The sequence below is a fragment of the Poromitra crassiceps genome (assembly GCF_964638095.1).
Source record: "Poromitra crassiceps genome assembly, chromosome: 1".
NCBI lineage: Eukaryota > Metazoa > Chordata > Actinopteri > Beryciformes > Melamphaidae > Poromitra > Poromitra crassiceps.
This window is the reverse complement of record NC_139623.1, coordinates 28,857,200-28,875,246: the sequence shown is the minus strand read 5'-3', so window position 1 is coordinate 28,875,246 and position 18,047 is coordinate 28,857,200. Positions and strand designations below refer to the sequence as shown.

At 42.8% G+C, this 18,047-nt stretch overlaps 1 protein-coding gene across 1 annotated transcript in view; it reads left to right on the top strand.

Moving 5' to 3' along the window:
• Positions 1–18,047, top strand: part of pafah1b2 (platelet-activating factor acetylhydrolase 1b, catalytic subunit 2) — a 53,602-nt gene that overhangs the window by 15,930 nt on the left and 19,625 nt on the right. The window contains exon 4 of the mRNA XM_083641200.1: positions 12,107–12,223. Within this exon, the coding sequence (XP_083497326.1) occupies positions 12,107–12,223 (117 nt within the window). The remainder of the gene's footprint in view (positions 1–12,106; positions 12,224–18,047) is intronic.

Genomic DNA, 18,047 nt, shown 5'->3' with positions numbered 1-18,047 from the left:
GATCAGAGGGATGGTGCAGTTTGCCACTGTGTGTTCTGCCAATGATTTGCCTGATGGGGTCCCTGTAAATAAAGGGCAAAATTTAAAACATTGGGGTGCCCTGGAGCTTAGTCGGCTAAGGCGGGTACCATGTAACCGCAACGTCCTCGGTTTGAATCGGGCGCAGGACTTGTCGCATGTCACCCCCCTCTCTCTGCCATCCTTCCTGTATCTCTTTACTGTAAAACCAACCAATTAAAAAAAAATCAGAGTAAAGAATCTAGTGGTGTAATGTAACAAAATAACAATACTTTGTTACAGTACTTATAGAGTACTTTTTGAGTATGATCTGTACTTTACTTCAGTATTTATATTTCTGTCAACTTTCACTTTTACTTCACTACATTTCCTAAAAAAAACAAGGCCAGGTCGAAACCTGGCATAGGGCCGGTGCATGGTATCGTCACCCATGTAGTATTCTTTTGCCTCCGCCAGCCAAAGAGGCTGGCCGATTTGAAATTGTACCAGCCTACACATTTGTTTCCCAGGCATTCTGTGATATTTGCGGTACATTCGGGTACATGATTTACCTTACTACCATAGCCTACACAGCGGTTCTTTGTTGGCAATGTTTATTGACAAAAGCACACTGGCAGATACATACCAAATGGTTCAAAGTAAATCTCTCAAAATCTCTCAAATCTGTCAGCATTATATTGTCAGCATTTGGCTTATGTTATTGCAATATAGGTTGAACAACTGATGATCAGCAATATTCTCACAGTAATATGACAAAAATGTGTTATTGTAAGTCGCTTTGGATAAAAGCGTCTGCCAAATGACGTAATGTAATGTAATGTAATGTAATATGCGCATGGGAATCAAAACGTAGCATTAATTTTCACAAATCATTTGACCAGGGGACAATGTGCCTCTGTTGTGTTGTGCTGTTCCTGCTCCACCATGGTAGGCTACTCCGGCGACCATCCCTTGAAGAAACAAACGACACCGTGTTATATTAATCACTATAACATTAACGCCACCAAATTTCAGTTAAAGTATAGCAACGGCGCTCACCAACTTGCTCACATGTTTACGTTAGCACACGATGCTAATCGAGCTAGCGTTAGCTTACAAACATGAGCATCACTCAAACAGTCCAACATAGCAGAGCACCAAGTGCGCGATCAAATCCACCTCAGTTATAAAGTTTAGAGTTTGCCCAGATATATAATAAGTATAATAGCAGTTTACCTTGTAAAGGCTTAGCAGCAGCTAGCAGGCTGGAGACTCACACCAAAGGCTTAGCAGCAGCTAGCAGGCTGGAGACTCACACCAGGCTCACTCACACCACACCATGCGCTCTTGGCCAGGCCCCGGACAAGACGGTGGTCGGCTGGCTGGACTGCTACTCGCCCATACCAACAGCTTAGAGGTGCATTACCGCCACCTACCGGACTGGAGTGTGGAAAGACCATTACCGTGTGTGGAGTCGTGCATAATGTGTCCCGGCGACTGAGTCGAGTGTAGGGGGGCTGATGCATCATGATGCACCGCCCCCAAAAATACTTTTACTCTATTACATTTCCCCTACCATCTTAAGCCGCTTTCAGACGTGCCTTGGAACTCTGGAGTTATCTAGAGGGGACCCGGGTGGCGGTGTATGTATGAACACATTTTGGTGAGATATGCACGCTCCCGCGACCCTCCTACTCTCCGGCTCTAAGACAAGCTCCTACCCTAGTATCAGGGGCGGATTGTTCCCCCTCCCCTCCAGAGCTCCGTGAAGTAGCCAGCTCAGTGAGTGGGATGAGGCGAGGGAGAGAGACAGAAAGCCAGCGTGACAGATTATTATTATATAAATAGTTGATGTGAATGAGCGAGCGAAAAAAAACATCATGCAGTTTTTCCAAATGAAGCTCGAACCTGCTCCGTGTGTGTCAGCCAACAGGCTACGTGTTGCTGGATTGAAACGCTCATGGCTTTGATCTTATTTCATTTCTGCATAGCTTCGCACAGCACACACATTTAAAATAGAGCATTTTTGGACGTGAGGGTCATCCTGCTTCCCAGTATTGGACATCGCTAGGTAGGGTATCTGGATCTGGTTGCGTTCATGCCTTTGATTTAACGTTTACACAGCGTTTGTGAAGATTCACGTGCAGAACCGCAAATTACAAGTAGTGTCAAGTCAGGCACTATAAAACGAAAGATTCCGGGTACAACCATCGCAATAATGGCAATTAAATAAAGTAAATGCACGTGTAATGTTTTTTGTGTGTGTGTGATCCGAAAGATACAGAACAGAGATAAACTGGAGGAATATATGCTCCCTTCGAAAAGTCAATTTTAACCCCTTAGTGAGTCGACCGTTCTGATTTTTTGTTACTAAGTAATACAACATTGATTTTGTTTTGAAGGTAAAAACGTCTAGCTTCCTGTATCTATCTATCTATACTATACTTGCGGGAGCGTCTGTCTGTCTCTCTGTCTGTCCTTCGCGTATCTCGAGAACCGTTGGTCGGATCGACTTCAAACTCGGGGGGTGCGCTGATGGCGACCCGACGGAGTGCGGTGCCCTGTTTTCGTGCGATTCGGACGCGAAACACGTTCGATATTAATACATTTGTGTTCAATCAAGCGTGTGCTCCTTCAAGCCCTGGCTGGTGTGGGCTAAAGCTCAAATTATGCTCAAGCGAAATCGCCGGCGCAGCTCGGCGTAGGGGGCGTGCAGCTCCTCGAAAATGTGACTGCGCCGTCAAATCCTTGTTGTGAGGAATGAGGAAATGCCATTTGCTCATTTAACGTGCTTGTCCCTCATCTAGCAAAGCCTTCTGCAGGCTCACCGGTAGGGCTGAACGATTTGGGTAAAAAATCTAATTCTAATTTTCTGACCGATATTGCGATTTCGATTTAATTTCGATTTTTTTTTAATTCAAGTTTCAGTGCAATATTAGCTGTAATAAATGTAAAACACAATGGAGCATTTGCCTACCACATTCAAACATCACAATCAACAAACTGCTCTATATTATAATAGACTGGGTCAATTTTCAGAAAATCTGAACCCCGAAGGCAAATCATGTTAATTTATGGCATACATGCTTTTTAGGGGTATTGAAGGGTGCTGAGTTCAAATTTGCTGTATGCCCAGATCAAAAATGGACGGAAATGCCTCAAAACCAAGATGGCCGCCCCCATCGGCATGAAATGTATTTAACTACATCTTTTTGACTAAACATGGTAGAAACTTGAATGAAATGTGCTTTTGTAGGTTTTCATATATGAGGAATCCAATACCATATCCTGTTTTAAGCTAAAATGTGAAGAAACTGTTTGAAACCATATACATTGCGAAAATTGTCAGCTTTAGTGATGAATAATTCGTCAACCAAATAAGATCCAAAAGCAAGTTGGTCCTAGATGTTTAAGAATAATTTGATTACTTTGCAGTTTGTCTTTGAGATATGTCCAATGCTGTGATGGAACATTTGCCCCGCCCCCTCCCACAAACAAAGGCTCTACTCTCAGAACGACAGAACCTTACAGAAAGGCTGTTTTGCTGAAGCAAAGGGAACAAAAAGCACCTAGCTAACCTTACTGGCTAACGATAGCTAAATGAATATATAACGATATGTTAACACTCTTCTTTTAAATGTATCTCTGAAATGGTCGGCTGGTGACCAAAAACATTGCTGAAGGAACAGACTGTAACATTACCCAAAAGACAATACACAAAATGTTAACAGGTAAGTCAACATCAGCAAAGATAGGAATATAATGTGATACATTTTGTGTTGTTTGAATTATATTTTAGGATATTGCTGCATGAAGCTTATTTAGCTATCTAATGTTATCCAGTGGGGCCTGCCCATTGGTCCGACCTCCCATTAGTCCGACCATTAGCGTTAACATTAAGGTTAGGGTTGGGGTTTTGGGTTAGGGACATTGAGTGGTCAGACTGGGTTATGGTTAAGGTTTGGGTTAAGGTTTGGGGTATGGGGTATGGGGTGCTCATATGAAAACAATAGTCGTGTCAGCGCGCGATACAGATGTGCTTCTTCTACTTCTGGCACACTATGACAGAATGGCATGTACACATCTCTACATGAAAGCTAGGACTTTCCAAGGCTCCAAAGTATCTTCCAGTACATGAAATTCACATGTTGCTATCTGCTGATCAAGTGGACACACTACTTGCCTTCTATTCCCTCACTGGCTGTGATAGTGTGTCTCAGTTCAGTGGCCACAGCAAGAAAACGGCCTGGCAGGTGTTCCAGCAACATCACACGGATCTTATTGGCCTTGGCAAGGGCCCTCTCACAGACGACATAGCGATGTCAACAGAGAAATTCATCTGTAAGATGTATGGTGTGCCCGAGGTTGATAACTGCAACAACGCAAGAGTCAAGTTGTTTTGTAGAGGTCGTGCACAAGAGACTCTGCCACCAACCTCAGATGCAGCAAAGTTTCACATCATGCGTGCACACTATCAAGCAATTGTCTGGAACCAAGCTCACTTGCCAATGTTGCCATATCCCGATCTTCCTCCAGTGACCGAAATGGGATGGATGCACCTTGATGGTCAGTTAGTGCCACGGCTACTCTCTCTGCCACCTATGCCGAAAGCATGCAGGGAGATCACCTCATGTGGTTGTTTGAAGGGGTGCCTCAGCCAACGCTGCAGCTGGAGGAAATTCCGCATGGAATGCATCGAGGCTAACCTGACGCTGCCAGATGGATGGTATAGCTCCACATACGTTTCACTAAACCAGTCGATCTGGGAATGCAGTAACCAGACCCTGACGGAGGCGGGCACTTTTTCCAAGCTACTTGGCAGGTGATTGGATGACCCATCTGTCTATCACCACTGGTGCGTGTTAACTTCAACCAATCAGATCGCCGAAGGTGCCTGTGCCTGATCTCCGTGGTATTCATTGATTGAGTCCTCACCGTCGTAAAGTCACCTTCGAAGCATGAAGTTAGATTATAACGAACTAGTTGTGTGGCTTAGCCTTCCCAAATGTTGCCGTTAATTTTTTAGAATTGATATAGAATTGGGAACGTTACATTCAATTTAATTCAGACTGCCTGTCACTTCCGCGGCGGCAGCCATGTTGACGAGTGAAAAGAACTACAAAAGACCATGTACCCACTACTTGCCCAGACGAGCCTGAGCCCGCCTAAGGCTGCCGCTGATTCGTCGGGCCGGCATGGTTCGGCCAATCATCTTAACTGCCTGTGCATGACAAGATGGATTACGTCGAGAGAATCTCTTTTGATCTCGCAAGGTTATCCATCTTGCAAGCAAGGTTACATCGAGGCAGGCAACTGCAGGAAACTTGGCAACACCTGCCGGAACACTACTGATGACTGGGAATAAGTTAATGTGTTCAATAAGTTAATCTACCTGACTGCAGGGTAAATAAAACCAACCATTTTTGCAATAAATATTTATTTGCCTTTTATTTTAAAAACTGAATGTGTCATTGTATTTGCCATATATGAAAACCTACAAAAGGGTTACCCACTCAGGTTAATTGATGACATACATGGTTTGTAGGGGTACTGGACTCAACTCAATGCATATTTGAAAACCAAAGTAAGGAAAGTATTCACCTAGGATAAACCTGCTTCTGGATTTTATTAGTTTGAGTAAATAAAACCAACCAACTACCAAATATTCATCACTAAAACGACCATTTTTCACAATATTTATGAGTTTCAAGCAGTTTCTTCACATTTGATCTCAAATCAGAATATGGCAATGGATTTCTCATATATGAAACTATACACAAGCACACTTGATTCAAGTTTCTACCTTGTTTAGTCAAAAAGATATGTAGTTAAATACATTAAGCCCAGTGGTGGCGGCCATCTTGGTTTTGAGGCATTTCCGTCCATTTTTGAGCTGGGCATACAGCAAATTTGAACTCAGCACCCTTCAATACCCCTAAAAAGCATGTATGCCATAAATTAACACGATTTGCCTTCAGCACTTTATACAAGCACATTTTCAGGAATTCTGCCTAGTCTATAATGCAAGGATGAGAACTTGGATAAGAATTCCTTCCAGCAACATTTATTTGCATTTAAACAACAGCTGCAATTCTCTCTGTGTCTCAGTCTGAGACACAACTCAAGTCTTAAGTCTTTAACAATAAAAACAAAACAAAAAGCACCAGCATCGCCGCAGCTCTTGAAGTAACTGCCCAAGGATCGATGGCCTGGCTCCTTTCTGTGCTGCACTTTGAGGCACAGCAGCAGCATCTGGGGGTGATGGCAGCCCTCTTATCCTGCAAAACACAGACACAACTGTTAAGTTTCACATTAATGCAATGCATTAATGCAATGCATATAACAAGAACATGTAATGTGAGCTAGCCAGTTAGGGCTAGCAAGCTAACTTTACTAGCTAAATGAGCTATCTCCTTAGGGAGAGAGCTAGCGTTAGTAAAGTTAACTTGCTAGCCCTAGCTGCTAGGCTAAAGAACGTACAGTAATGGACCCAGTGGAAGTAGTATCTACTAATGCTAGATACTACATCTAGTGTAATGCTACCCCTGAAGGAGACAGACTTTGTTTGCTCTGTGACCTGGGTGAAATTGAAAATGAGATTCATTTTCTATTCTATTGTACTGTCTATGATGAGGTAAGGGAGATACTGTTCAGTAAAATGTCCTCTATTTATGATGACTTTTTTGAGATGGACGATTATGAAAAACTTGAGTTGTGTTTTAAGAAAGGCACTTTCTTTATTGGAAACTTTCTTTCCCAGGCATGGGAGCTAAGGCAAAATGTTCTGTTCAGAAAATGATGTAATGATTTTGTTTTGCTGATATGGTGTATGTTATGTTATGCTGTGATTTAGTTTTATTACTGCGGCGTTGGCGTATGTTGTACTGTATAATGTATCATTTGTGTGTCTTGTAAGCCCATGAGGGCTGGGCACTGTCAAGTGCATGACACATTTAATAAAAATCAATCAATCAATCAATCAATCATACAGATGGCGAGGTGTAGTCTGTGGTGAAGCACTGGAGTGTGGTCCATCTGTTGATTTCCATAGCTTTTATGACGTTTGAAGCGTTGTCGGTGGTTATGCATCGCGCTTGCATAACACTGTCTTTTGGTCACTAAACGATGCTCTAAATCCAAAGTAGTTCCAGCCTTTCTTCGGTGCTAAATCACCCGGCGGCCGCTTCTTGTTCTTGTTCGGCTGAAGCCATTACACTTCCGAGTCTTGTTAGATTAGCTGCCCTTCCATTGTAGAGCATCCAGTCAGTCAGTGCACTATTAAAAATCCAGTCAGAGTGAATAATGTGTCAACCTTTGTAAAGTTAGCTAATCGGCTCGCTAGCTAGCATTAGCTGCAGACTGCAGCTAATGCTTTCTCCTCCTCCATTCAGGCACGTTTGATGTACTGCGTGCTGCTGCTGCGTAAACATACGTCACATCTACTACGGCGTGCTGCTGCTGCGTAACGACGTCACGTCACGTGTACCTACATGCAGTCATGTCACATGTATAATGTTAAATCGTCAAATCGCAGCCTTTGCGATTAATCTAATTGCGTTGTTTCAAATCTCGGTTTCGATTTAAATTCGATTAATCGTTCAGCCCTACTCACCGGAATGAGTTTTGAAATGGAGGGACAATAAAATGTTCCCCCACCGACATAATTGCAAGTTCTTGGTAAACGACATGATACGTTTTGGACGTGTACCGCAGCCAATGCGCCGAGTTAACGTTCGAGTATGCACAGTCTCGCTGTCGCCGCTCGGCGGCGGCAAGGCTCCAAGTCGAGGTTGCGCAGAACCTTGCCAGGCGCTTTAGTGTCAACACTGCTGTGAGTACAATTGTTGAGTAAACAAGGTCGTTAACTAAGTCAACATAGAGTCCTTGAGATTGAATGGGGGGGGGGGGGGGGGGTTATCTTATAAGGGGTCCTTGGCTGAAAAACATTTGAGAACCTCTGCTCTAGGGCAACACCACTTCCGGGAACCCCCATCCTGTGTAAGTAGGGTTCCCAGAGTAAAACCTGGCCACTTCCACCACTGCTTATGGATGAGCATCATCTGCATGCCACCGAGAACCGTTGGTCGGATCGACTTCAAACTTTTGGAGTGTGCCAGGCACTGCACTAGTTTTGTATAATTCTAGTAGGATTGATGCATTTTAGGACTGAACATAGCAAAGCCCTGTTTTCTTTGTAGTGCTTGAGATGCGAGGAAATCGATGCATCTGGGCGTGAGTTGTAGGGTTGTTTAATTAATTACTAACGTTATGCGCAAACGATTATATGCCGCAAATGTTAGGCAGTTATCGCCCATTATGTATTTTTAGCAACTTGTTTTCAGACTCTGCATGTCGTGAGAGTTTGTTGAATGTCAATGCGATTCACTTAAGGCTATGCTCAGACAGTGAAGTACATCTGTGTGGTCAGTTTTCACAACTGCCCATTGTGTGGTCATGCCCAAATTCCCCCCACCCCCGCCCCCTCTCTACTTTACACCCGGAGGTGCTCCACATGTATGAAAGCAACATGCCTCATGTCTGAAAGGGTACACTTCACGTATCCCCCGGGTCAGGATCAGGGCAAGCAACCCTGACCTGACCCGGAGTTCATGTCTGAAAGTGGCTTTAGTTACAAAGTAAAATCAGTCGAAATTTGGTATCCTGCAAGCAAGCAGGATTGGCGAAGTGCTCCTAGCTTGCAAGTTAGGTTAATCCCGATCCATGCTCCATTCGAGTTGGTAGTGGTAATACACCATAATGTTGTTTGCCAACCACTATAAAACTCAAGATTTCCACTCAAACTAGGGATGCACGATATGGATCTTTTCAACCGATACGATAACCGATAAATATCTGCTTCTCCCGGCCGATAACCGATACGATAACCGATAAGTATTATAATAAAAAATATATATAATATTTTTTTTTAGTTTTTAACCTGTATTTTATGCACACCTGGGGTAAAAAAAAGGAAGATGTACTGAGCATAGCTCTGACCTAACCAAATCTAACTGACATCACTGTGAACACAAAACAAAGAAAACGTCTGATATAATATGATTGTTTTAATAAAGTGTATCACTCAATTATAGTAAATACAAAAATAAAGGCTTTTATAGAACGGAAAGCCAATGACTGCTTAGACTACAGATAAAACACAGTGACAAAAGGCATAGTAATTTAGACTCTTATTGTCATGTTACTGATCTGTTCGAATTTTGCATTGGTGCCAGTTCTCAGTGAATGGTAGCCTGGGCCCAATGAATGGGGCAGGCACTATAAACCATCTGTGTCGTTTCACTTTTTTCTGAAAAATGCTGCCACCAGATTAAAGAAAAGACGCTATGTGATGTTGACTGATGCTTTTTATGTAGCCTAATGTGCGAGACTGCGCCTTTGTTTTCCTTATTATTGGCTAAATGGCTCTGTCCAGCAGCTGCAGTAGCTAGTTCAACTCCAAAGTCCCTTTGGTTTATAGTGGGACTCCCGGCTAGCGCGGTTAGCTTAACATTAGCGTGTTGTTTTTTGGAGTTAAAAACACAATCCCTGGATGTTTCATTTCGGGTAAAGGGGTTTCCATTAGTTTCTATATGTTAATGCCAGCTCTGTGAGTATGAAGTGCTTTTGCGGGGCTGTTTGATCACAAGCAGTTTGTCTGCCAAGCGGGCGAGCCTGAAGTGTAGGCCGTGCTACGAGCTAATGCTAATGCTAACACTCGTTAACAACAGCTAACGTAAACAACAAACAAATCCGCTGCATCATCGCCAGCTTTGGTTTAACGTAATGCCAGCTTAGATGTTTCCCCTCCTCTCGGAACCCGTTGGGGACATGGATTGCAAATTACAATAGCGTTGTGATTGTTGAGTTGAGTTTATTTTTTCTCGAACAATCAACCATATAAAATACAATAAAAAGGATAAAACACAAAACATAAACATTTGAATCTAACAAATTTCCTCAAATAAACAAAACAATTGAGTTTGAGAAGGAGCAGAAGGAAGCAAATGCGTATCTAGTCCTGCCCCTTTCTTCACACTATCATAACAAATCTCTTACAATGTTAAAATAAAAATAGAATAAAGAAAAAACAAATAATGTGATATGTGAAAAAGTGATCATCTGAAACTGTGGAAAACCGCAACATACTGGCAGCAGCCATGTTTGGCCAGGCCGCGCTGCTGTCGCAGCTGTGATGCCACGAGTGTGCAACAACAATAGCTCCACTTCCGAGGCAAAAACAAAGCCTGATTATCGGCTGTTAATTTATCGGAAAAAGGCCATTATCGGAATAATAAATAATAATGCAAAATGGCCATATCGGGCCGAAAATTTATCGGTACATCCCTAACTCAAACGTCTTTTGCACTTGCTTTTTTTTATTAACGGCATTTAGTTGTACTTTTACTTTCAATACTTAAGTCCATTTAATAGCAGAAATTTTCTTTTGATACTTGAGTACAGTAAATATCAAATATACTCAAGTAATATTCTAATAGCTTACTTGAACTTCTACTAAAGTCATTTTCTTCTCAGATATCTGTACTTTTACCCAAGTGTGGTTTTCACGTACTTTATCCACTACTACAAAAATCTAACTTTGAAAGGCCGTAATAGTGGAGCGGCTAAGAGCTTATTTTAGGTATAATCATTCAGTTGGAGATACAAGCATGAAAATTGGCATGAGCAGTCTACATGGGTAATTTGACAAGAAAATGCTCCCAGCCACTTGAAATCTCAAGATGGACTCCTGGCAGGTTTTACCAAATCGGACAGATCGAGGGCAAGGAGTCAGACAAAACACAGTCTAACAACCTCTCTTGGCCTTTTTAGGAACCCTATGAGAAAATGTATCATTTAAAGATCCAGGTGGTGGCCATCTTGAAATTTCAAGTGGCTAGGAACATTTTCTTGTCAAGTTAACTTCTTAAACTAACATCTTTCTCTCAAAAAAAACAAACTAAACGTTACCACTATTTCTTCAGAAGTTGTAGCTGTCATAGTGTTGCATAGTTGATTGCTCTATTGCTGACAAAAATGTGTTGTAAGTCGCTTTGGACAAAAGCGTCTGCCAAATGACGTAATGTAATGTAAGTGACCATTGGAGACTGCTCATGCCAATGTTCATGCTTGGATCACCAACTAAACGATTACATCACTTAACTGCTCCACTAAGGTGGCGGCCATCTTGGAAGGTGACGTCCTTGAAATTTCAAGTGGCTGGTAGTATTTTCTTGTCAAGTGACCCATGGAGACTGCTCATGCCAATTTTCATGCTTGTATCACCAACTAAATGATTATATCACTTAAAGGAGAATTTCGTTTTTTTACACCACGGTCCTTATTTCCAGCTTAAAATATGATGTTTTACTCACCCAAATAACTTTGGTTTCATTCGGATGTCCACAGAAGATTTTGAGCTCGGAGTAGCATCCTCAAACAGGCTATAACGGGCGCAAACGGGGCAAGGTGCATGCGCTCTGTAAATAACACATTTTCTGTCACATCGCGGTTCATTGTGGTTGTTATATACAGTAATTATGAGAACATGAATTAGCGATCTAACTAACCTCTTGTGCTCCCGACTGCCGACAGCCTGCTCTGTTTGCTGTCCGAGTGTCCATCACAGATAACACCTCCCGCTTTATCTCCCGCTGCTGTTTGTTGTTGTTGATATGTGGCCTTATTCCAGACGAGCGGCAATTTAATTGAATCGTCCACAATCTTGACATCAGATCATATCTATATGCCAAGCTAGGCTGCTAAGCTAACAACAACATACTGTAACAAACGAGTCAACTCTGACCTGCCCCGGATGGACTTACAGTGCTTATGTTCTTCTTCTGTGGTTTCTCTAACAGAAGCGCTTCTCACTACTTCTTCTGAAGCACATCCGGGGCAGGTCGGAGTTGACTCGTCTGTTACAGTATGTTGTTGTTAGCTTAGCAGCCTAGCTTGGCATATAGATACTGCCATAATTTGACCCTTGAATAAGCTTGCTTTGACTTCTCGAGCTTTCACAGATAGTACCAAAAACACACAGTAAGCAAAACCAAAAGTAATTTGGTGGTTTTCTTATGCACCCCACAGATTTATGTTTTGATCTCCACAGATCTGGAGGGAGTTGTTCTCTCCTCTTCATGCTCTCAACTTCGGCATCGCGGGGGACACGACCTGTAATGTGCTGTGGAGGCTGCAGCACGGAGAACTGGATAACATCCGGCCCAAGGTGAGGCAAGCCTGCGCAGACCTCGAGAGAAACACCTTGCAGAGTTGGAACTTGCTACAGGTTTTCATTTTCACACTTAGAAGTTATGATTACATCTGAAGTTACTCAGCTGATATGAAGGAACTGATTCATATGGGATCCTAAGATTGAAAGCCTTAAAAGGGGACTCCCCCCCCCCCCCTGATTTCTGGCAAAACGGTATTCTACTTGATTTGAAAACTCTACAGGTACTCCTGTGTACCCTGGCAGAATTCCTAGCCCATAAACTAACATAACTTGGCCAATAAGTATGTAACATACAAAATAAAACAAACAGTAATGTCAGGTTTCACAGGTTTGAACCCATAGAGGGCACTTATGCAGCTGAAAATGATAAAGATTGTAGAATATTATAAATTTGGTCTCAAATGTGGAAAGTTTGACCAGAATTCTTCACACACCACCCCAAAAGCCATATATGTTGGTTAAAAGCTGAAAAAAAGTGTTTTGGGGGTTAGTTACACTTTAAAGACCACATGACCCGGCTCTCCGAGAGGCCTGACATTGTTGTTGAGTAGCAATGATTGAAGCTTGATGTGCTGAGCTCAATCAAGCATTATTAATTTGCACTGCTCTGGCTAACGTCATTAGGCATTGATTAACTCAATGCTATAAGGCTAACTGTTACTTTGAACATCCATTTGCAATGATTCTTGTTGGATATTAACTATTGTAAATTTGTCACAATGAATGCACTTTGTGTACAATGTGTAAATACATTTTATATTGATTGTTTAGGCCTAATTATTTGTAAAGTCACAACACATTAGAGATGTGTGTAGTTCTTCATAGATTTAGCCTCTTCATTTTGCTCTCAAATGCACCAGGTTGATGAATTTTACTCTAAAATATACAAGATTTTCTTCTGGGGGAGAATCCCCCCGGACCCCCCTTGAGGGTCCAAGGCCTATCCCATAGCCAGCTACTTTTCCTATCTGGCTGGCTACTTAGAAATGTGGGGAACCCCCAATATACCTTATAGGGCTATATGATTCAGATTAAGTTGTTCTACTCTCATATTTTGTCTATATCGGTCACGCCGGTGCCGTGTGAGAAAGCTGCCTCAAAAGTATAGTTTACTCACCTTTTTTTTTAACCACTGCAGCACTGCTAGTGTCTGTAACCTGGCAGAATTTCTAGCCCATAAATTAACTAATATCTTGGCCAATTGTATGTAACATACAAAATAAAGCAAACGGTAATGTCTAAGAATGCAAAGAAATGTAACTGGCTTGACAAATCGCATTCCAGGATTACAAAATCAAATTCAGACCCCGGCCCCACAGAGATTCCAGGCCGGCAGGCGGCACTCTCCGCTCCGCTCCACACAAAGGCAGCTGGCTGCCTGCAGCTCTCACTCGCGGAGCGCCACAACACGCTGAATCCACTCGATTTGTGGGTGGAACACGCCAGGATTGGCCAAAGCCAAATCCAGTCCCCAGATTTGTCAAATCAAATCATCGACATTGTTTCCCCTAGAGTATTTTTCAGGCCTGGAGTAGGGGTGGGAATCGTGGAGTAACTCACGATACGATACGGTCATGATACTTGGCCCTCGATAACGATATTATCACGATACAGCGATTCTGCGATAATCGATATATTGGAAGAAATTTAACCTACGATACATCTGTGTAACTGAAGAGAAAAAAATACCCCTAAAAGGCAAGAAGCAGGTATTATGTATTTATTAGCAGAATTGACATGAACTCACTCAGAGTTCACTCACTCATACCATTTTCGATACCACGGAGGAAAAGTTACACATTAACTCATTGAGTGCCAAGGACGAGTATGTTCGTCAATTGGTTTAGTAACGTAGAGTGCCAAGGATGAGTATGTTCGTCAATTGCGTTTTTTGACGGTGGGACGTGGATCAAAGCCTAATATATCTCCTGTAAAATTTTGGGGCATGTTGAATGTGTATAACCTATTTTACCGACCCATTAGGTGGCGACAGTGCTCTCCAGATTACAGAAAGGTCCGGAAAACAGCAGGAAAAACCCCCGTGATCAAAGAGAAACCGCTCATGCTGCAGCCAGAGCCATGGCTCTGACTGCAGCTGATGTTGGCTGCGAACAGCAGTCAATCCGCGCACACAACTGAGCCCCTCTGCCTCTGTCTGTCTGTCTGCATAGTTTCTTCACACGATTAGCAGCCAGAAAGGCAGCACCCGACGCCGAAGGGCCAAACCTTTCCCTGCAGTCCGGTTTGGCATTTCCGTGTCGCGCTGGGAGCCGGCGCAAAAAAACGGAGCGCTCTGAAAATAGACTGGGTGCGTGTTAGGCTGTGTGTTAGTGTGGGGAGGAGTTTGCAGCTGAGGGGGGGAGAGGGGGGTGGGGCACGCAGGCACCACACAACTACACCACGTCACTACATCAGAAAATATTATCTTCAGACTCAGTGAATGTGCTTGAAATGCTGCATTTCACAAAAGGCGGAATAACTCAGCTTCTAATTTGAAAAGTGTCTTTTTGCTCAAAACAGCCTATCTTCTCCGGCTCATAACTAAAGAACAGAAAATGGGATCAATAAACTTTTTTTTGCAGATGATAGAAGAGAGTCTCATCGTTCTTTGTGCGTGTTCGGTGTTTACATAGTAATATCACACAATATTCTGTGGGCCTCGAGAAATCACTGAAAACGCTCTGAAACTCTGGCACTGGGAGCGTCCGTTCTCCAAAAGTGGCTGGCACTCAATGAGTTAAGAGTCTTTTTATTATTATTATTAAAACAAGAGAACAATGGCATATATTCACAATATATTTTTAAGTTGTCTTAACACGTTCACTGCCGTCGACGAGATATCTCGTTAAAAAAAATCCAACGGTTGACTGCCGTCGACGAGTTATCTCGTCAAAAAAAAAAAATTGACGGTGGGACGTGGATCCAAGCCCCCTACGTCTCCTATAAAAATATGGGAGCCACCGAACGTGTACAACCCATTCCACCGACCCACTAAGTGGCGACAGTGCTCTCCAGACTAGAAAAAGCAGAGCAAAAACAGCAGAAAATAGCGTGAGGAAAACGGAGGAAGGAGGAGGAAAACGCGGCGAAAACGCTTTCGCTTTCGCGCTGGAGCTGGCGCACAACATGGGGGATTCCTAAAATACACTCTGGGTGCAACACATGCAGCAGAAAGCTCAAAAGCCCAGAATCGCACGGGAGGGGGGTGGGGGTGCTGTTATGGAGGAAATTACTGTTCCCGATCCAGACTCGCCCGACGAGCAGCCTCGCCAGGCAGCACAGACAGACAGCAGAGACTCGCTAGTGACAAACGGAGCCACGGAGGGAGGAGGAGAACACCCACGGAGGGAGGAGTTTGAAGGAGAGGGGGGTGGGGGTGCTGTTATGGAGGAAATTACTGTTCAGAACTAATTGTTTAGATGTCTGATGTCTTACTGATGCCAAAAATAAATGGTTAAAGTGACTGTTCTGCCTGTTCTATCGAATTTCACAAAAATGCAAATATCTCAGCTTTCCTTCTCAGACGCTGAAACCATGCTGTATTCAACTGCTAATGCCTACATAACTACTAACTCTACAAACTAACTCTTTTAGACAGAGAAAGCACACATTCTATTAGTTCTTTTGAGATATTTTGTGTTCACAAATTCCTAGCAGAAAATAATCCTCGGCTCTTGAAAGATGAGCCAGAATCCTCAAAAAAACCCTTGGCAGAAGCTACCTACAGTAAAAAAAAAAAAACTGTTGGCAGTGAATGTGTTAAGTAGTTAGTGAGTGGTGGGGATGTTCCAGCTTTCATGTTTCATGTAGGCTACAATTCCCTCCAAAGCCTCCCTCAAGCTGAACTGCTGCCCCCAGTATGCTCAGAGTGTAGCCCAAGACAGCCCCAAACACCAACTCTGCATGTCCAGGATTCAGTTATAAATCGCAACTTCGACAATTCTGCACCAAAGAACTTAAATTGATAAGAACTGACGACTGGATTGTTCCCCTCAGTGGTTCCACTGCAACATCAAGGCCGGAGCGCTGTTGTAAAAAAACAACACAGGCTTCGTCTCTTGCCTTCAATGCAATGCATTTAATGTTAAATTTAGCTGCAATCTACAAGCAGGGTCCATGTATCAACAGATTTCAAAGCCAATATGTTACTGGAAAGAGCGTCACTCCGACTGGTTAACAAGTGAAACATTTGGTCACTCACACTGGCGTTTTGAGCCCGGTGTTGGTGAAGTGGTTACAGCAGCAGTAGTGGGATTAGCTAATGTAGCTAACAGCTGCGGTGCTGTGTGTCTGTGTGGAGGAGGCAGAGGGAGCGCTGCTGGTATCGATAAACTTGATACTGTAGAAATTGAGTATTGTATCAGTTTAAAAAAATGTTTAGTAGCCTATCGAGTAAGTACCTAAGTATCAATATTTTTGACAACCCTAGGACTCTTGTTTATCAAAATGGCTGTGGGGAATCAGTTTAAAAATCGATAAAATCGAGATATCGATACTTGGTGCCAGTGTATCGATAACGTATCGCAAGTGGAAATATCGCAATACCGTGAGTATCGATAATTTGTCCCACCCCTCGCCTGGAGGGATTTCAAAACGTATCCCGACTGCAACGGTGGGGGCCCTTGCTGGCGACAATTTTTTTTTAGCTAACCTGTTTGTATCTATGTTCACAATGGCATCCCAAGTATCATCATACTATTATGCGATGCGAACAGTTGTATTATGGGCTGTGCATTTCCCAGGCAACGACACACGTTGACACATTTTGGAACAGCGCCGCACGCTGGCACGATGCTCCTAAAAGCAAAATGCTTATTGTTTTGAATGATTTGGCATCTTCTATTACTGTCAACACTGTCAACACCAGTATTGTTGTATTGTAATAATATGCCATAAAGGTTTATTGAAATTTTGGCGAGAGCAGGGGAAAAAAATCTATTATTTTATATAAAAAATAAAATAAAATCCCGCCAGGCCTGTAGAATGGTAGGGGAAACACTGTAACTATGGCCCGCCTCTCAACCTGTCATCTCAGAAAAGTTTTGTTCTCAGTCTGAAACGTGACTCCGACCCACGCGCCACTTGGGTTCCGTTGGGTTCATCTCGTCTTTAACGAGCCAGTTGCATGTCCTTTGCATTCTACATCAAATGAAGACATTACCGTTTGCTTTATTTTGTATGTTACATACTTATTGGCCAAGTTATTAGTTACTTTATGGGCTAGAAATTCTGCCAGGTTACAGGCACTAGGCGGCCATTTGCCTGCAGAATTTTCTCCTCGAAATGAAGATTGATTGACAGCTGCCATGTCGTGATATGATTGGTTGAAATGGGGTAGAAATTTGATAGTACTAGCTGACGTCACCATACTGTAAATTACGGTTATGAATGAAATCCTGAAAAATGAACTTTTGATGTGGAAAAAGTGTGGAAAAACGAAATAAATTATTAAATTATTATTATTATTAACACGTTCACTGCCGTGGACGAGATATCTCGTTTTTTTTTTTTGACGGTGGGACATGGATCTAACCCTTTTACATCTCCTATAAAAATATGGGAGGTATTGAATGTGTATAATCTATTTTACCGACCCACTAAGTGGCGACAGTGCTCTCCAGACGAGAAAAAGCCAAGAAAAAACAGCCGCGTGAGGAAGCCATTCTCATGAAAATGGATTGGCGAAAATGCTTTCACTTTCGCGTTGGGAGCTGGCGGTGGGGGATTGCAAATTTGCATAATAGATTATGGGTGCAACACACTTTGAAACACCAGAATCGCATGCAGCTTCATCAAAGCTCACAACCGAAAACCCAGA